At 34.0% G+C, this 21,890-nt stretch overlaps 1 protein-coding gene and 1 pseudogene across 1 annotated transcript; both read right to left on the bottom strand.

Moving 5' to 3' along the window:
* Window positions 1-8,984: 8,984 nt before the first annotated feature.
* Window positions 8,985-11,196, bottom strand: LOC115703725 (uncharacterized; annotated as a pseudogene).
* LOC133033553 (uncharacterized) lies at window positions 11,061-14,842 on the bottom strand. Its single transcript, XM_061108406.1, has 2 exons — window positions 14,734-14,842; window positions 11,061-11,521 (listed from the first exon to the last, which is right to left on the bottom strand). The coding sequence occupies exons 1-2, from the start codon at window positions 14,840-14,842 to the stop codon at window positions 11,061-11,063; spliced, it is 570 nt and encodes a 189-aa protein (XP_060964389.1).
* Window positions 14,843-21,890: the final 7,048 nt, after the last annotated feature.

Genomic DNA, 21,890 nt, shown 5'->3' with positions numbered 1-21,890 from the left:
TAATGTCATACCACTTGCGAGGATATTGCCAAGAGGAAAAGATGAGTCCTTCCATATGTGCTTAGGTCTGTGGCAGTAGAATAAAGCATGCATTATTGTTTCACTCTCACTTTTGCATAACAGACAACAAGGGGACTCCGCAATGTGTCTGTGAAACAAAATAGCAGTAGCAGGGAGATAATCGTGAATGGCTCGCCAAAGAAAAATTCGAACCTTCGAAGGTAAGTTTAACTTCCAGAATTTTTTCCACCATTGCTGAGATTGCATACCCGAGATGCTAGGTTGTTGTTCCTCAAGATTGGTAGCCAAAAAGTACCCTGATTTAACTGCGTAGCAGCCGTTACTTTCATGGTGCTAGATGAGCTTGTCACAGGAAGAGGAAATAGTCAATGGAATACTAAGAATCCTCTCAATGTCTGAAGGAATGAAATATGAATTCAGCAAATCAATATTCCAAATCCTCTCTGGTGTGATCAGAGAAGACACCTTTAAATGCAAGTCAATGTCGGTTACCACTAAAGGTTGAAAATTAGTAACACCAGGTAACCAGGGATCATATCTACAAGTTATGCTTTGACCATCTCCAACTTTCCATCTTAATCCTTTTAAGAGCAATTCTTTTCCCCAAAAAATCCCTTGCCAAGTAAGTGAAGGATAAGAGCCATGACCAGCATCCTAAAAGGATGAGTGACTATGGTACCTTGCTTTGAGAATTCGGCTGAGTAGGCAATTCGGATTGGAAAAGATGCGCCATGCTTGTTTAGCTAAGAGAGCCTGATTAAAGTGTATGAAACTCTTAAAACCCAAGCCACCTTTAACTTTTGGTTTCCAAAGAACCGACCAAGTCTTCCACTTAATTCCCGAACCAGATGAATTTGAACGCCACCAAAATTTATTCATCATCACCTCTATTTGATTAATAAGAGATTTTGATAGACGGAAATAACTCATAGCATACATCGGAATAGATTGGGCAACAACTTTTAGGAGAGCTTCCTTACCACAAATTGAAAAAAGTTGCTCTTGCCATGCTGATAAGTTCTTCCACAGCTTTTCTTTAATCTCTCTAAATAAGACCTTTTTGTCTCTTCCAGAATAGGATGGCAAACCCAAGTAACGCTCATGACATGGTTGGATGGGCATTAGAAGGATCTGATGCAAATTTGTTTGGATTGAAGGGAGTGTGTTTGGAGAGAAAGATAAGACAGACTTATCAACATTCACCTTTTGACCTGAAGCACGACAATATAGATCAATAAAAGTTTTAATGGTTGTTGTAGAGCGCGAATTTGCACGACATAAGACCAAGCTGTCAACGGTAAAGAACAAGTGGGACACACTTGGAGCACCACGAGAAACTTTTAAACCTTGTAGATTGCCATTTGCCTCTTCATGTTGGAAAAGTCTTGATAAACCTTCAGCACATATAATAAATAGATAAGGGGATAGGGGATCCCCTTGTCTAATCCCTCGACTTGGATTGTTGCTGAAATTTTATAAACGCTACGCAAGTATACGCAATCAAGTAGTAAATCTCACACAGGTGAGGTCGATCCCACAGGGAATTGGATTAAATACCACTAAATTATACTTATGATTCTATTCGGCAAATCGAAAGCAATTATGATTTAAAAACAGTAAAATATGAAAGTAATCCAGAAAACTTAATAACACAATTGAAAGTTGAGCAAGATGAGATAATAGGGAGGAGAATCCTGTTGTTGTTTACCCAAATCGTTAATGCTTAATTACTATCCTATTCTTGAAGTGAATGACAGATTATGAAATAACCTAGCTCCTTTCAGATCTTCTAGATTCTAAATCACATGTTATCTAATTAATTCCTTAATTAAACTAACATGAAATCAGCATTAAGTAATAATCTACTCGTCACATAAGTCATGCAAATACTTTCGTTTCACATAGAACATCGATTATCTTAATTTTAGCATTCTCAATTCTCACTTTTCAGATTTCGAATTGAGATCATAGAGCATGCACAAGGTGATCAATCTTAAACATGAAATTAAGCACAAATTAAGATAATTTCACAAACAAGAATGGAGGAATGGTAATTAAACATTAACTAGGCAAAACATTAAACAACAATCATCATCCTCCCTAAATGAGAAATTTAGTTCAGAAACAAATCCATAACCATTCCTAAAGCAATATTCAACATAAATAAATTAAAGAGGAATAGAGAAAGAAACTGTTGGTGGATGAATCTGGATCTTCACTTTGATTTCCTTTGCTCTTCTTGCCTCTTTCTGCTGTGTTTTAGGGTTCCAAATCGCTTCCCCTGACTTCCAATCGCAGTTTTCTATTTATATCTAATTTTTAGGGTTCGTCGGACAAAAATACCCCTGACAGTACGGACTCTCGCCGCGGCCAAAAGTGGTCTCGCCGCGGCCAAAAGTGGTCTCGCCGCGGCCAAAAGTGCATCAAAAAACTACGTTTCTGCCCAGACTTTCTAGCCGCGGCCATGTAATTCTCGCCGCGGCGAGATGGAATTTTCAGCTTCGACATCTTTTAGTAAAATAGGCATAACTTTCTCATACGAACTCCAAATGGGCTGATTCAAGATGCGTTGGAAAGATAAGAAAGAGATCTAAAACTTTTATGTTTTGACGTTTTCCAAAATATGACCCGAACATAGTCGAATTTAGGCTTGAAGTTTCAGCTTTATTCTCTTTTAAAATTTTCTCTATTTTATAGATCACTGTTTTCTGAAATTTGTCCAATTTATACATTCCAAGTGTTGAAACCTGAAATCAAAGAAAACAAGCGTAATTCTATTCCAAAAATAATAATAAAGAAGAAAAATAACTATAAAATGTGACCCAAAACTTAGGCTAAAAATAGCCTAACAAATTCCCCCAAACTGAATCTTTACTCGCCCTCGAGTAAATCTAAAACTCAAACTGAAATTAAACAATGCAATCGATAACTAAACCTTCAATTGATTGAACTCCCACTACCACCTGCACAACTTCAAGCATATCAATAACCAGAATTTCAACTCAATAACTCTACGAACTAACTTGGATGCATAATTCAGAAGTAAGCAATTCATACAGGCACAAAACATCGCTTTTGACATTCATATCACAACCATTATACACTTTCCGACATTCCGCTAACCCATGTTCAATAAGTTTGGATGACATACCTCTCTCCACTAATGTTGACAAATTTCTATTTGGAATCAATAGGTCTTTTTCGGTTAACATCGCATGGCTTAGGTACATGGGTAGGTGAGAAGTCATTTAGGCTATACTATACCATAAGCACTATTAACCAAGCAAGCCTAGACATTTATTTTGCTTTCTTCCCATATATCCCAAAAATAGAAATAAGAGATTGCAATTTTTCTTATGTGTGTACCTCATAATTTTCTTAACTTTTTTTTTCTTCAAGAAGACATTTTTTCTTCTTTCTTCTTTTTTTCTCAATCTCTCATTCCTACACTTTATTTTTCCACTTACAGCACTTATCCCCCCAAACTTGCTTCAAGGCTCATGGCATAATAAGGTATGTTCAGGGTGAAAAGAGTTTAAGATACGAATTCAGCTCAGTTAAGTGGTGAAAAATTTTTAAAACAGGCTAAGGCTCAACTTTGGGTATACTATGGTAAAAATTTCTAGGTAGGCTTGAAAGGCTCAATCGTTCCAAAGAAAACTTGCCTAAATCACTTTCCAAACAAAAAAAAAATCAAGGATTTCGCTTCAAGAGAGTATGTCAAACAAATTCTATTCCATGTACAATCAATCATTCCACAAACCAAATAGAACAGAGGTGATATATGAGAATAGCAAATGTTTTAAATCTACATGAATCACTTCCTAGCACACATCCATCTTAATTCAAACAGTTGCAAGTCAAGCACACAGTTATGTTTTAATCCATTGCACAAGTGAATAACAACAATTCAATCAATCTTTCAATTTAGCTATCACACAAGACTAAAAAAAAAAACTAAAACAAACTAAACTTAAAACAAATAAACGCGCGAAAAAATTTAAGTTCCCCCCCCAAACTAAAAATGCACATTGTCCCCAATGTGACATTAAAGAAAAAGGAAAGGAAACTTACCTGAGTGCCACATCAATAAGCGGTTGACGCCCGTAATAAGCGTCATGCAAGACAACTTAAAAATTGTTGTTGTACTTGCCTTCAAGCTTGGCAAGTGATGAGTTTGAACTAAAATCAGCACCAACAACATAAGACTTTGGATGATGTGCTTGGGGAGATGCCTTTTGTAGCTTGTAGAGGATATAATATGGTGTTGATGAAATATATGAATTCATTGGTGGTTTATTAGTCAATATCATTGATGAAGTTGAATCAATGATGCCATGTTCTTCTTCATCCTCCAATGTCACAGTTTCTACACTTTCATCTAACAACCCTTCTTCTTGTTGCCCACTCTCCACTTGGCTATCCATACCCTCACTTGTGATTTCATATTCAATGAGTTCCTCTTCACAAGGATCTTGATCTTCAATTGTAGGCTCATTATCTTCCTTGTATTCAAATAATGAGCCTTCTTCATTGTACCAACAACTCTCATAACTTTCATCATTGGAGTTATTACATTCTGAATCATGAGTCATTGAATTATCACATAAGGATCTCACCATGTCAGTTAAGCGGTTAATCTCTCCTGGAAGTGATTGTAGAAGTGATAGTAGTTGCTCCTCTTTTTCAGTTTGTTGGGATGAATTTGGGCAATAAGGTGGGTATTGGTGACTCCAACCCTGAAGTGATGGATCCCAATGCCAGTCGTAATCAAATTCTGCCATATCATTCAATAGATCTATTACGTCATAGCCTCTCATTAATAGAGGCGCTCCAGTGACCTCTGCTCCATAATTAACCCAACTTCTTGTTTCATCATTAAGTCCATTATAAAAGAGCCACGTAAAACATCCACTTGAGAAAGTGGGATAACATCTCTCTCCAAGCTCTTTAAATCTCCTCCAAGCAGAATAGAATGGTTCATTGTGTTGTTGGGCAAAATCCTCAAGATATAGCATCTGAATTTATCTTGCAGGTCAAACTCATAAGTAACACATTAGTAAAATTAAAAGAAAAATAAAACTAAATTAATACTAAAAAGATAAAAAATTGAAACAACAAAATTAATACTAAAACTAAAAAGTAAAACCAAATTAGAACAAAATTTAATTTTTAATAATATTACAAAAATTAATCTAAAAGAAACAGATTAGAAATAAGCAAAAAGAACCAAAGTAGAAGTTAGTATAATTTTATGTAATATTAATCTTTAACAATTCCCCGGCAACGGCGCCAAAAACTTGTTGCTGAAATTTTATAAACGCTACGCAAGTATACGCAATCAAGTAGTAAATCTCACACAGGTGAGGTCGATCCCACAGGGAATTGGATTAAATACCACTAAATTATACTTATGATTCTATTCGGCAAATCGAAAGCAATTATGATTTAAAAACAGTAAAATATGAAAGTAATCCAGAAAACTTAATAACACAATTGAAAGTTGAGCAAGATGAGATAATAGGGAGGAGAATCCTGTTGTTGTTTACCCAAATCGTTAATGCTTAATTACTATCCTATTCTTGAAGTGAATGACAGATTATGAAATAACCTAGCTCCTTTCAGATCTTCTAGATTCTAAATCACATGTTATCTAATTAATTCCTTAATTAAACTAACATGAAATCAGCATTAAGTAATAATCTACTCGTCACATAAGTCATGCAAATACTTTCGTTTCACATAGAACATCGATTATCTTAATTTTAGCATTCTCAATTCTCACTTTTCAGATTTCGAATTGAGATCATAGAGCATGCACAAGGTGATCAATCTTAAACATGAAATTAAGCACAAATTAAGATAATTTCACAAACAAGAATGGAGGAATGGTAATTAAACATTAACTAGGCAAAACATTAAACAACAATCATCATCCTCCCTAAATGAGAAATTTAGTTCAGAAACAAATCCATAACCATTCCTAAAGCAATATTCAACATAAATAAATTAAAGAGGAATAGAGAAAGAAACTGTTGGTGGATGAATCTGGATCTTCACTTTGATTTCCTTTGCTCTTCTTGCCTCTTTCTGCTGTGTTTTAGGGTTCCAAATCGCTTCCCCTGACTTCCAATCGCAGTTTTCTATTTATATCTAATTTTTAGGGTTCGTCGGACAAAAATACCCCTGACAGTACGGACTCTCGCCGCGGCCAAAAGTGGTCTCGCCGCGGCCAAAAGTGCATCAAAAAACTACGTTTCTGCCCAGACTTTCTAGCCGCGGCCATGTAATTCTCGCCGCGGCGAGATGGAATTTTCAGCTTCGACATCTTTTAGTAAAATGGGCATAACTTTCTCATACGAACTCCAAATGGGCTGATTCAAGATGCGTTGGAAAGATAAGAAAGAGATCTAAAACTTTTATGTTTTGACGTTTTCCAAAATATGACCCGAACATAGTCGAATTTAGGCTTGAAGTTTCAGCTTTATTCTCTTTTAAAATTTTCTCTATTTTATAGATCACTGTTTTCTGAAATTTGTCCAATTTATACATTCCAAGTGTTGAAACCTGAAATCAAAGAAAACAAGCGTAATTCTATTCCAAAAATAATAATAAAGAAGAAAAATAACTATAAAATGTGACCCAAAACTTAGGCTAAAAATAGCCTAACATGGATGAACACTTTCTTGGACCAAACCATTAATAAGAAATGAGCATGAGACACTCCGAATACATTTCTGAATAAGATCTACCATAGATGGATGGAAACCCAGAGCTAGCATCATATGCTGAAGAAAATGCCATTCGACCCGATCGAAAGCTTTGCTCATATCTAATTTGATGGCAGCATAACCCTCCTTTCCCCTTTTCAAGTGTTTAAGAGAATGAAGAAGTTCAAAGGCAACAAGTACATTATCTGTGATGAGACGAGATTGAATAAATGCACTTTGAGATTCAGAAATTGCTTCACTAATAAACGGCTTCAACCTCAGCACACTTGACTTTGATACCAATTTATAAAGAACATTGCAAAGACTTATGGGACGCAGTTGGGTCATGAAAGTCGGCTTCTTCACCTTTGGAATCAAAGTAATGACTGTTTGATTAAAACTAGAAGGATCTCCCCCCTCATTCAAAATTCTGAGAACCATTTGAGTAACAAGATCACCAATAATTTCCCAATAATTGATGTAGAACATGACGAACATACCATCAATACTGGGGTTGCCATCCGATTTCATGGAGGAGAGTGCTTCGTAGACTTCAGTAGCAGTGTATGGTCGGGTTAGAGCTTGGTTGATTTCAGTAGTGATAACACAAGGAACAGTTGAGATCACATGTTGAATAGCAGCAGCATCATAGCCTTCAGTAGTGAATATATCATAAAAATAATTTTGCACAATGTTTGCAATGGCATCAAGTGATGTGTTCTCAACACCATGCACATCAGTCAACATTCGAATGGAGTTATTAGACCGCCTACTTGAAGCTTTTTGATGGAAAAATTTGGTGTTTGAGTCACCCGAACGCAGCCAAGAGACTCTTGATCTTTGCTTCCAATATTCCTCTTCTTGAGAAAGTAATTCATCTAGGATAGTCTCACTCATTTTGAGCTCTTCAAAATGTTCAACACTTGTGTCATGTATATTGTTAAGAGCCGCAACTTTACCTTGGGAGATTCTGATTTTTTTTGGTAAATCACCAAATTTTGAACGATGCCAAAGCTGAAGATTAGTGGCACAACTGGAAAGGTTCTGCAACACTTGATCAGTTGGATTAATAGATGAACTCTTCCAATTTTGTGAGATGATATCATGACATTGGTCCTCTTGCAGCCAAAGTTTTTTAAATCTGAACCTTGACTTAAATTTCTGTACAGGCTGGTCATTAGCAGAGGTGACCGAGAGAAGCAATGCTCTATGATCGGATCCAAAAAAATCCAAGTGAGTAACAGATGGAGTAATGAAGGAATCAACCCAATAATGATTAGTAAAACCATAATCAAGTCTTTCTTTAACATTGGAAGCTTGAGAGTGTTTATTATGCCAGGTGTATCTATCTCCCTCAAAATGAAGCTCATGCAAACCACAATAATCAACAGCATTTCTGAATGCATCAATCTGATTTTCACAGCGCAACGGCCTGCCAAGTTTATCATTTTGTGAAAGTACTTCATTAAAATCTCCCATGACAAGCCAAGAAAATGAAGGAGCTGAATCTTTTAATTTTTTAAGCAATTCCCAAGTGAACCGCCTCTGAGAAACAGAAGGAGCCCCATAAAAACCAGAAAAGTGCCAAGAAGAACCATCCACAAAACCCATATAACAGTCAACAAAGTTTATACCATAATTAAGAATCGTTACATTAACATTAGTTTTCCAAAGAAATAAAAGACCCCCACTAAGACCAACTCTAGGAACTTCAATACCGTTATGAAACTTTAGTACATTACGAAATTTAGTAATAGACCCTAATCTAAGCATAGACTCCATAAGAAAAACAACATCAGGACAATGATGAGAGATGAGCAAACGAAGTTGACGGAATGCTCTCGGATTGCTCAAGCCCCGAGCATTCCAACAAACAATTTTCATGGCGATTAACGAGGCTGAGATTCAGCCTTCGCCAAAGAAGCATCACTGCCAGCATCCATCAATGAGTTACCCGAGAATTCATAAGACGAATCTGGTTTCTGGTGCGAGGAAACGTTGGTGCAGTCTGTTAAAGGTGGAGCTTTGGTGCGACATCTCTTCAAAACATTCCTGACATTACCCCCAGAAGTTGTAAGTTATCTTTTATTGAAAATTGAGGAGAGTCGATTGTCAGCAGGTGAATTGGACTCGGGCAGGACAGTAGAAGATGCAACAACAACATTGATATGAGGAGTTGGAGATGGATAATTGGCAGGGCCGTCTTAAATATTTTGGAGGCCTTGTTCCAATCTTAAATTTTAGGCCCCTAATAAAAAAAACTATTTTATTATAATAATTGTTATTTATTTCATTACAACTTTAAGTATCGACCTTCTATTTAAAAAAGGCCATTCTTCGTACACTTTTTGAAGCGAATTCATCAACCATCTCTTCATATTTTACAGTTTCTAAAACATCATTTTCAATTGCGATCAATGCTAATCCATTAAGTCTTTCTTGTAACATGGTAGACCACAGGTAGGACTTCAACAACTTCAATTTTGAAAAACTTCTTTCTGCAAAAGCAACTGTCACAGGAATAGTCAATAAAATTCTGTACGCAATAATTGTATTAGGAAAACAATCTACACCTTTCAAAAATTTCAATATATCAATAGCTCTCATTTTTTCCCTAGGCAAGATTTCTCTTAATAACTTTAACTCCACATATAATTCATTTCCATCAATATCATATTGTTCATTATGTTTCAATGCCTTTTCAAAATGACTACAACAAGACTTCAAACATGTATTGTCTAATGATTGGAGCTCATCAGAAGTAAACAAGAAACCAAAAATATTTTCATATTCTTCATATTGTTCAAATCGCTTAGTAAGAGAAACAATGGCTTGATCAACAAGGTAAAAAAAAAAATTAATTCTAAAAGATTCTTCTCCTGATAACTCAATAGATGGGGTATTTAAATTCTCATCAAATTGTCTTTTTCTTATAATTGTGCGTCTTTGAGAAAAAAAATGGATCAATATTCATATCAATAGCAATTTTCTTAGCACTATTCAAGGTATCATAAAAATCTGTTTCTCTATATTTTTCAAAAAAATAAATTAACCCTTTTATTTTTTCCATAGCAACATCAATAAGCATATCTTTTGATTGTAAAAGCTTGCTAACTAAATTAATAGCAGATAATATTTCAAACCAAATAATAATTGCTATTAAAAACTCAAAATCTCCAAGCTCATTTGTTGCCAAGGATTTTGCTTCACTTCTTATTTTAGAATCAAGTTCATCTTTTTCTGACACTTCAAGTAAAGCTTCTCTAAAGTCTGATATTTGAAATCTTATAGCTTTAACACTATCTACATGACTTTCCCAACGAGTGGATGACAATGATTTTGGAGTCAATCCTTTCACATTATCTTTCAAAATTTTCCATCTCTTAGTAGAATTGGCAAAAATCGTATATATGCGCTGGATAACTCCAAAAAAATCTCTAGCTTTACTACATGATTCAGCCTTGTCACATAATGTCAAATTAAGCCTATGACATCCACAAGGAGTATAAAAGGCTCTTGAATTTATGTCTAAAAAATTTTTTGTACACCTTGATGTTTTTCTTTCATATTTGATCCATTATCATAACCTTGTCCTCGCACATCAAATATGTCAAGATTAAGTTTTTTCAACTCATTTTGTAAAACATCAAAAAGTCCTTGACCAGTTGTATCATTCACATTTAAAAATCCTAAAAAAGATTCTTCAATGTTAACCGAATGTGAAGAAACATCCACATATCTCAATATTAAGGACATCTGCTCTGGATGACTAACATCAGGAGTACAATCAAGTATCACAGAAAAATACTTTGCTTGTTTAACTTTTTTAATGATTTCAGTTTTGATTGCAGAAGCAAGCAAAAGTATTAACTCATTTTGGATGTTATGTCCAAGATAATGATTGTGAATATCATCATTTGTGATGCGTTTAACATGTTCTTGGACAATAGGGTCAAACTCTGCCAACATTTCAATTAAGCCCAAAAAATTTCCATTACTATTTTGATACAATTTCTCATTAGAACCACAAAAGGCCAAGTTATGTTTAGTAAGAAATTTCACTATTAAAATAATTCTTAGTAAAACATTTTTCCAATGATCTTTTTTCTTTTTCAATTAGTTTTTGAGTAGTTTTATCAATCGTTTGATTCTTTTTAAGCCTTAGACGCAATTCATACCAAGTGGTCATATTTTTAACATGTTCCATTCTAATCTCATGCTCTTTAAGTCTTTCACCAATATGCGCCCAATCACTAAAGCCTTTATTTGTTAACATGCCTCTACCAATCCCACTTTTAAAAACTTTGTAACAAAAACAAAATACTCTATCTAACTCTTTGAATAAACAAGCCAATCTCGATCACACTTCTCTCCATTTGATAAAACTCTAGTATACAAATTAGCAGTGAATCGTCTAGAAAATTTAATTTTAGAACCACTCATAACAGAATAATCTCTTTTTGGACCCTTCAACACTAATAAATCAATCACTTTTGAATCAAGAACATCCAAATTCCTTGGATCAAATATATCAAGCAAATGTTCAAATGGGTTTGATTGTTCTGCATTGTTATCATCATTATCCTCTAAAACATCTTCGTTTTTAAGTGAATTATTCAAATGATCATCATCACTATTTGTAGTATTATGATTTTGATTTTCCATATTATCATTTTTAAATGACACATCACTATTATTTTTCACATTAACATTTTCAATAGGCACATCACCTCTATTTTCCACATCAACACTTTCATTTTGATTCTCAATACTAACATTTTCATTAGGAACTGAAATTCCGTATTTTAATATTCCCAGTTTGATTATTTAATTAAATGATTAATTAAATGCGGAATAATAAAACTGGTACTGAAAACAGTTTTCTGTAGTTACAGAATGCAACTCTGTAACTCCAGAGAAACCCAGAAAAACAAACAGTGCATAAAAGTAAAAACACACAAGATTTTTGTACGTGGTTTCAACAATCCTTTCAGATTGTTACTAGTCCACGGGGCCACGCCCAGAGATAAGATTCATTAGATCGGTATCAAAAATACAAAGTAATTGACTTATGCATAAATAGACTCCCTCTTATTGTATGCCGCAAGCTTGATGTATTCCACCTACTAACCGAATCTTGATAAAACTCCAAGTGCTCGAACTCCCTTCGATCACCTTGAAGAGTGCTTGAATCCTCCCGATTCAAGGCTTAAAGGCTATCTCCCGAAAGCCTATACAACCATCTCCCGAAGGTTGTGTGCTTGTATCCTCCCGATGCAAGACTTCAAAAGCAATCTCCCGAAAGCTTGTAAATACCCTTCTCCCGAAGGTGCACTGATGTTCTTCTTCGTTGTAGACTTGAATACAGACTCAAGACAATACAAACAACAAATAAACAGAGTAAGAGTAGAACAACTCTTCTCTACAAATCAAAGACTCTCTTTTCTAAAGATATGAATGAAATTCAAAGATACAAGAGAGGTACCAAGAGAGGTACTAAACAAAGACACTCTTTCCTTAAGATATGAAAGCAATTCTAAGTGTATGAAAGAGATACAAAACCTAGCAGCTATAAGATGTATTTATAATGAATATACATCTCATAGACAGCTTACATTCGGTCTGAACAAGACCTCAACCCACTAGAAACTTCCCTAAAATAATTCTTCAATCAGTCCAGGAGTTTCCGTTTCTGCACATACAGAATCGTGGGCAGTAACTACAACTTTCCTTTTATAGAAAAGGAAAGTCTAGCTCCGGTTTTCTCTTCAAGAAACCTGATCTAAGAAAATGGGAAACTCAACACAAGATCAGATTACACAGCTGGTTAGATAAAAACGAAATGGGTAACCAAACTTACCATTTTTACCTTTTTTCCAAAAATAGGAAAGCTAGACAACTTTCCTTTCAAGTTTGAATACACCAAATAGGAAACCATATTAAAGTATACCAGCCGAAATTATACAAAGAATAATAAAATATTTTTGTCAATTAAATATGCCAAAAATGGAATTAACAATCTCCCCCTTTGGCACTTTGATTGACAAAACATTTTATTATGAGAAAACCTGCATCAAGTGTTAGAAATCAAAGCAAATAGCTTTTTAAAGATACAAGAGTATAGAAAATACTCCCCCTGCATGAAAGCTCTCTAACACATAAAACATAGAACTTTTTTTTGGACGGAAAAGCTTACAAACCGAAGAACACAACTTTTTAAATGGAAAAGTGTTAAACCACAAACAAGCAACTCCCCCTAAAACCAAGGGTCCAGAGTTGTAACAAAGAGTTCAATGAATCCAAAAAACTATGACTACTCCCCCTTTTTGTCTATCAAGGAGCCAAAGATAACAAAAACAAACAAGAACAAAGTCATAGATTTAAATAAACATTAATAAAAAGCAAAAGATAAAAGATTGAACCACTTATTCATCATCATTGGGTCGGAAGTATTTCATGATGCTGTCCATCTTCCTAAGAAGCAAGGCCTGACTTGTCTCCATTCTTCCCAAACGCAAGTTAAATTCTGCCATTTCTGTAGAAGCAGAAGTGGAAGCAGATCCAGCAGCAGGATCAATTGTAAGACCAGGGGAGGCAGACCGAGCCTTTCTTTGAGCAGCTTTTCCTTGAGGAGGCTTCTCAGGAATTTTGAAAGTGGTTCCAACAGCAGGCATCTCAATTGATTCATTCTCAAGAATCAATTCCTCTTGATCAGATAAAATTTTATAGATTAAGTGAGGAAAAATGAGATTGAGCCTAGGTTTCTTACCCTTTCGAAGAGAGACAATTTGCTCCCAAATCATGTCAGCCAAATCAATTTTAGCACCAATTGAAACTTTATATAAAAAGAAAGCAAGTTCATTTGAAACATTTACCGGATTGGAGCAAGGAAACCAATTGGATAGGGCAAACCTCATGAGAGCAGCATGTTGATAGGTGAGTTGAGACATATGCATGGTGTCGGAGAGTTCAATTTCATTATCACCCGAGAGATAATCGAACACCTTTTGACGATCAAACTCCACATCAGTTGGCTCAATTCCCATTGGCAAATTGAGAGCCTCAGCAACATCCTTTACAGTGAAGGAATACCAGTGTCCTCTGACAAAAACTTTGCCAAACATGAAAGAGTCCTCATCGAGAAACTCATCAGTGATGTTAGCATAAAATTCCTTCACAATTCTATCCACATACCCATCAAAACCGATCAAGGTATCTACCCATTGTCTTTCTTTCAACATGTTATACACTCCAAAAGGCTTATGAGCAATAACATTAAAATTTTTCTCCACAGTAAAATTCCTATTCTCATAGAATTTCATATCTCTAGTATGATCATTATAACAAAAATAATGAGAGTGGGGCTTGAAGTTATCAAGAGAAATACCAGAGGACCTCTTTCTTTTCTGTGGAAGAACAGGATTAGAGACAATGGGCCTTTTTCCTTTGTCCTTCTTTGGAACAGCAGGAGGGACTGGAACAGATTCTGTAGTGACTGGCTCAGTTTCTGGTTCTTCACTCTCGGATCCAGAATCATCAACAATAGGAAGATCTTTGGGCACAAACTCTTCACTTGAATCGGACAAGCCCTCTGAATCATGATCCTCCTCACTTTCTTCTGGTTCAGAATCCGAGGAAGAGACCGAAGGGGGATTCTCCTTGAGATTTTTGGCCTTTGAAGATGAAGAAACCACCTTTTTCCCTTTAGATGCAATTTTAGGTTTAACCACTTCAGGCTTAGAAGGAGTGGAAACCTTGGACCTAGTTCGAGAACTCACCGTGGGCAAAGTCACCAAAGCTTGGTCGACATTAGGAGCACCATTCGAAGAAGAGGACTTCGACAATGTGTGATCGGATGAATGGGATTCATCATGATCACCCAACCCAGGTGTTGGAGAAGCAATAGGAGAGGCACCAACAAGAGGAGATGAGAATTTTGCCACTGATTTTCGAGCTTGGGTCTTCGATTTCTTGGCAGACTTCGTCGGAGCAGAAGACGAACCAGAAGCTCCGGTTGCTGGAGCAGGCGGCGCAGGCGGAGACACCGGTGAAGCAGACGCAGATCCACGAGTGGGCTTCTTGGATGGTTGGGCATTCTTAGTTTTGGCCATTTTTTCTTTGAAACCCTAGAACACAAACCCTCTTACACTTTGAACAATGTTAGACCTTTGAGAGAAAAAATAAAAAGAGAAGAGAGAGTGGTGATCGTGGGATTATGGGAAGTTGAGAATATATAACTTTCAATTTTAAATGCCCAAAATAAAAAAAACTGAAAAGGAAGGTAACTTCCTTACGTGGAAAGAAAAAAAGGAAACCAAAGAGAGGTTTTTCAAATGTGGTCAATGTTTCCTTAAATGAAAAAAGGAAACCATATATTCCCACAAAATCCAAGAAATAAAAACCCCACCAAATCCGAAATAGCCACCAAAAAGGAAACCAAAAATAAAATTAATTATTTAAGTACAAGTTTCCTATAACACCAAAAAGACCAAATCTCCACAAATAAAGGAAACATTCTAAAATAAATACAATTAAAACATGTTTCCATAAAATAAAAGAAAAAATATATACAAGGATTCGAAAATTCGAAAATGAATTCGAAAAAAATTATGCCCCCCTTTTTCTTTTATTTTTTCAAAAAATGCCCCCCAAAGAAAAAATGCAAATAATAAACAAGAGAACACACCAAGACACAAAAAGCACTAATCACCACTTAAGAGCAAAAAATTGTGTCTAAGAACATAATGAAACATAACAAAAAAAAATAACAAAAATTTTACACAGAGTTTGGAAAGCTTCAAAAGTATCAGATTTTTCTCTCAAAAAATCCACCCATGAGAATCGAGAAAAATCATCAACACAAACAAAAATATATCTTTTACCATTTAAGCTTTCTACCTGGATTGGACCCATTAAGTCCATGTGCAAGAGTTCGAGAACTCTGGATGTATTCACATCTGGGACACTCTTGTGAGAAATTTTCAGTTGCTTACCTAACTGGCATGGACCACATTTTCCCAATGACTCTTTACCTAATTTAGGTAATCCTCGAACAATCCCTGAAACAGATAATTTTTTCAGATTTTTAAAGTGAATGTGACCAAGTTTTTCATGCCATAGGTCAGTAACATTTTCAATGACAGAATGACAAGTGGCATGCGTAGTGAGAGTATAACAATTATCACTAGATCGCAGCCCTTGTAACACAATTTCATCAAGAATATTATATACATAGCAATGATTGCTATCAAAGCTCACAGTATAACCCTGATCACAAATCTGACTAATGCTAAGTAGATTAGCTTTTAGTCCTTCAACCAACATGACATTCTTTAGTTTAGGAAGCCCTTCGAACTTGAGAGTTCCCATTCCTATGACTTTACCAGTAAGACCGTTACCAAATGTAACTTCTCCACAGTGCATTGGTCTTATGTTCACAAGAAATTCTTTTTCACCTGTCATGTGTTTGGAACAACCACTATCAAAATACCACATGTTAGAAGCAACAGTTTTAAAACAAGTAGAACCTACCAAGCATTTGTTTTTGACAACCCATTTTTGTTTTTGTAAAACATGTTTATTTCCAATGTAATTAGATTTAAACATGTTATGCATGGTTATGCATTTAGGTCGAATGTGACCTTTTACTCCACAAAAATGGCAAATAGGAATGAAACGTCTTCCTTTCCCTTTGAAGTTGTCAAACTTACCGTGCTGCTTCTTTTCTGTAACAACAGAGTGCTTTGCTGTCGAGACAGAAACCTGCGAGGTAGAAACAGTTCTTCCAGAAACAAAACTATTAGTGGTATTAGACACAGGTTGATTTGGAACATAACCCAGCCCAGCATGATTGGTTTGGCCAGATTTTTGAATTTTTTCAAAGATGGTGGAACCTGGATTTAACATTTTAACATTCTTTTTAATGTTATCAATTTCCTTGGTTAAAGAAATAATTTTTGACTCTTTTAAAGACAATTCAGATTCACAACATTTGAGTTTATCTTCCAACTCATTAATGTTGTTACACAAAATTTTATTATCTTTAACCAGGGAGCGATTTTCAGCACTAGTTTCCAACCACTTACCAAACATTACCTTGTAGGATTCAATCATGGAATCCTCATCAATTTCTGACTCATCTGATTCGGATCTGGATTCTTCCTTGTTGTCATTGATCAGGATATTGTTCAAGCAAATGCTTTTTCCTTTTTCCTGCAAATTTCTTGACAAAACACTTGTTAGGACAACTTTTTCTTTTTCATCCTCACTACTCTCAGAATCATCACTCCAAGTAACATTCAATCCCTTTTTATTTTTCTTTAAGGTATTAGCACATTCGGATTGAGTGTGACCAAAACCTTCACATTCTCTGCATTTAATACCTTTTTTATTGTTAGATGGAAAAGGTTTAGAGGGAATGTTACCAGAAATGTTACCTTTTGGGTTCTTTGAAAAGAACTTTTTATTTCCACCAGATTTCAAGAATTTTTGGAAATTTTTTGCCAATAGAACCATTTCATCATCATTTTCATCATCAGAAACAATATTTTCAGAAGCATTAAAGGCAATACCTTTGCTTTTCTCATTCGAGAGATTTTGCTTACTCTTTTTCTTGATTTGTTGATTCAACTCAAAGGTTCTTAAAGATCCCATGAGTTCCTCAACCTTCATTTTGCCAAAATCTTTCGCCTCTTCCATTGCAAGCAATTTTGTATCAAACCTGTCAGGAAGAACTCGAACAATTTTTCGAACCAAGACAGATTCATCTAGTTTTTCTCCCAAGGCAAAAAACTCATTAGAGATGTCAGATAATCTTTCATAGAAATCATTTAAAGTTTCAGTATCTGACATTCTCAATTCATCAAATCTAGTTTGAAGCATGGTAAATCGTGATCTTTTTACATCAGCAGTACCTTCAAATTGAATTTGAAGGATTTCCCATGCTTCTTTTGCAGATTCACAAGATGATATTAATTTAATAAAACCTTCACCAACACCATTAAAAATAGCATGTAAAGCCTTATTATTATAACCAGACAGTTTTTCATCTTCAGTGGTCCAACTGAGTTCAGATTTTACCTGAGTATTACCTTTTTCATCATTTTCAGTAGGTTGAGACCATCCTGTAAGAATAGCTCTCCATGCTTTCTCATCTTGCGATTTGATGAATGCTCTCATCCTGACCTTCCAATAAGTATAATTCGACTCATTCAATAGAGGAGGTCTAGAGATGGAACTTCCTTCTGCAAACAAAGACATCTCACACAAAACAAATTAAACGGAATAACCTCAAGATCTCACTAAGAGTTTAGTGACTTGCTCTGATACCAATTGAAATTCCGTATTTTAATATTCCCAGTTTGATTATTTAATTAAATGATTAATTAAATGCGGAATAATAAAACGGGTGCGAAAACAGTTTTCTGTAGTTACAGAATGCAACTCTGTAACTCCAGAGAAACCCAGAAAAACAAACAGTGCATAAAAGTAAAAACACACAAGATTTTTGTACGTGGTTTCAACAATCCTTTCAGATTGTTACTAGTCCACGGGGCCACGCCCAGAGATAAGATTCATTAGATCGGTATCAAAAATACAAAGTAATTGACTTATGCATAAATAGACTCCCTCTTATTGTATGCCGCAAGCTTGATGTATTCCACCTACTAACCGAATCTTGATAAAACTCCAAGTGCTCGAACTCCCTTCGATCACCTTGAAGAGTGCTTGAATCCTCCCGATTCAAGGCTTAAAGGCTATCTCCCGAAAGCCTATACAACCATCTCCCGAAGGTTGTGTGCTTGTATCCTCCCGATGCAAGACTTCAAAAGCAATCTCCCGAAAGCTTGTAAATACCCTTCTCCCGAAGGTGCACTGATGTTCTTCTTCGTTGTAGACTTGAATACAGACTCAAGACAATACAAACAACAAATAAACAGAGTAAGAGTAGAACAACTCTTCTCTACAAATCAAAGACTCTCTTTTCTAAAGATATGAATGAAATTCAAAGATACAAGAGAGGTACCAAGAGAGGTACTAAACAAAGACACTCTTTCCTTAAGATATGAAAGCAATTCTAAGTGTATGAAAGAGATACAAAACCTAGCAGCTATAAGATGTATTTATAATGAATATACATCTCATAGACAGCTTACATTCGGTCTGAACAAGACCTCAACCCACTAGAAACTTCCCTAAAATAATTCTTCAATCAGTCCAGGAGTTTCCGTTTCTGCACATACAGAATCGTGGGCAGTAACTACAACTTTCCTTTTATAGAAAAGGAAAGTCTAGCTCCGGTTTTCTCTTCAAGAAACCTGATCTAAGAAAATGGGAAACTCAACACAAGATCAGATTACACAGCTGGTTAGATAAAAACGAAATGGGTAACCAAACTTACCATTTTTACCTTTTTTCCAAAAATAGGAAAGCTAGACAACTTTCCTTTCAAGTTTGAATACACCAAATAGGAAACCATATTAAAGTATACCAGCCGAAATTATACAAAGAATAATAAAATATTTTTGTCAATTAAATATGCCAAAAATGGAATTAACAGGAACCATATTTTTCAGGAATTTCAACATCAACAATGTCATAATTATGATTTTCTAAAGAAACTAATGGTTCTTTTATTATAAATTTATCAAGAGCTCCTTTTTTGAGATTGAGTTAACTCCTCAATTTTTTTTCTTTTTCTTACATTTTTCATACCTAGACTCATGTTTTCTAATATTGGGAGGCATAGTAAAAAAAGAACTAATATAATATTTCAAAGAACAATCAAGAGAGTAATAATTAAATTAGAAGTGAATAAAAGAACAAAAGAACCTGGTATTTGTTGCTATCACAAATTCAATATCGCCAATTGCCCAATACCACAATCACCAAGTGAAAAAAAAAATAACAAACCAACCACCAAGTGAAAGCTCCAATCTAAAAAACAAATATATATATATATATATATGGGTGACTATTCAATGGTTACATTTTTATTGTAACCATATGGTTACATTTTTCTTTAACCTGTAATAGCAGGTTACTAATAGGTAGACTTTCCTTTTTTAGATTTAATTAATTATAATTAATTATTTTCTTAAAATAATTAATTAAATAGACATTCCTTTTTTAGAATTATTTAATTATAATTAACTATTTTCTTAAAATAATTAATTAAATATTTAACAAGACCTCTTTTAGTAATTAATATTTATATTTAAATCCTTACTTGAATTATTTTAATAATTAAGCCATTTAATTATAATATTTACAAAAAAAAATTATTTTTTTTTTACAAAAATTAAACTTCTTTTGACACAAATTAAAATTCTCTTCTTATAATAAATTTTCAAATAATTAATTATTTTTAAATGATATTTAATTATTTTGTTACAATTATATGAACTAAGTATGAGACCTCAAGCTAATCAATCGATAACAAGTGCAGCCATTTTTTTTTCTAAAAAATCCTTCAACTAATTTCATTTTTTACTTTTTAAATATTTAAATAAAAAAATTAAATAATTATGTGTAATAATTTAAAATTAAGATTACAAGTATAATAAAATTTAAATTATGAAATTATATGTGTATAATTTTAAATTATAAAAAACTTTGCTATAAAATTTTAAATAATTTAAGTATAAAAAAATAAATTGCTAAAAGATCCTTATATAGTAATAAATTGCAAAAAATTAATTAATAATTATAATTAATTTAATTTTAAAATATAATTAATCTTAATTAAAGTTTTATAAGGAAATAAATAATTAGGTTACTTTTAGGTTACAAGTTATTTTTTATTTATTTTTATTTAATTTTCAAATTAATCACAACCATTAAATAGTAATCCAATGGCTTAAAAAAATGTAACCATGATGGTTACAAAAAAAATGTAACCATTGAAACCTCTTCCATATATATATATATATTATAGAGATTAGAGAAAGAGAATATACATAAACAATATATATTTATACATTATGTAACATTTATATTATATAATATATATAATATATACCTGGCTTTTTTTATGAGAATTGATGGCAGCTAAAAACTAAAATTGATTTAAAAATATGAGAAAGGGAGAGAATGGTACTGATTTAAAAAAAAAAAAAAGAATGAGAGAAAGAGGAAGAGTGAGATAAAAATGGGAATGTCAATTGTGTATTTATATAATAATTGTACATAACCTTAATATTAACGTTATGCTATGGAAAACTACCAATAACAACCTTTCCTATTCTCAATATTAATTAACATCTTTTTATATTTTTAAAATAATAATAATAATAATAATAATAATAATAATAATAATAATAATAATAATAATAATAATAGTCCCCTATTATTTTGGGGCCCTGTGCAACTGCCCAAGTTGCACAGGTTATTAGCCGGCCGTGATAATTGGTAATGTGCATGTAGGCAGGAGGAGTTTCCATAGGAATAGCAACAGATGTTTTTGCAATTGGCAAAGAGGTTGGTGGATAATGTGCAATAGGGATGGTGGTAGTGGCGGCTTTGGTAGTAGTAGAATGTGAAATAGCATTGTAATTGTGAGTTGAGGGAGGAGTAGCAGCGGACTGCTTGGACAGTGAAGTAACTTTCGGAGAAGGAGATTGGACAGGAGGCATGTCACGGGAGAGTTCATGATGTCCAGTGGTAACATGTTTATCAATGTTTTTGTCCTTAGAATCAGACGAAGAAGGAAAAGGCGAAGCCAAAAAACCAGCAAACTTCTTTTTTGGGGAACGGTTTAATTGCAGGTGATGCAAATCGTGATTAGCAATGTCAATGTTTGCATTAAAAAAGTTTCATTAAAAAAATTGTTATGTTTCTATATTTACTACATTTAAACATAAATATTTTTAATATTAAAAATTTAAAGCTATTTAAAAATGTTGAAGACTTTGGTAATTAGACACTTACATTGTATTTGGTAGGAATAAGAGATAGGTGGATGGAGAGAAATGGAGGGAGAATGGTGAAATGAGTGGTTGAATCACTTGTTTAGCAAAAGATAGAGAGAAAATGAGAGGAGAAAAAAACAAAATAAATTGTGCAAATTACAAAATTATTATTTAAAATGTAATAAATATTGATATTCAAAAAGATAATATTGTAGCTTTATTAATTAATTCTTTTTCTATCATTCTCACT

Source organism: Cannabis sativa, chromosome 1 (assembly GCF_029168945.1).
Source record: "Cannabis sativa cultivar Pink pepper isolate KNU-18-1 chromosome 1, ASM2916894v1, whole genome shotgun sequence".
Classification (NCBI taxonomy): domain Eukaryota; kingdom Viridiplantae; phylum Streptophyta; class Magnoliopsida; order Rosales; family Cannabaceae; genus Cannabis; species Cannabis sativa.
This window is presented reverse-complemented; position numbering and strand designations above follow the sequence as displayed.

Coding starts and splice junctions, on each gene's coding strand:
- LOC133033553 (XM_061108406.1), bottom strand. CDS start 14,842: ATGGCCAAAACTAAGAATGCCCAACCATCCAAGAAGCCCACTCGTGGA. Junction 11,522..14,733: donor TCCAGCAACCGGAGCTTCTG/GTTCGTCTTCTG, acceptor ACGGAATTTCAG/TTCCTAATGAAAATGTTAGT.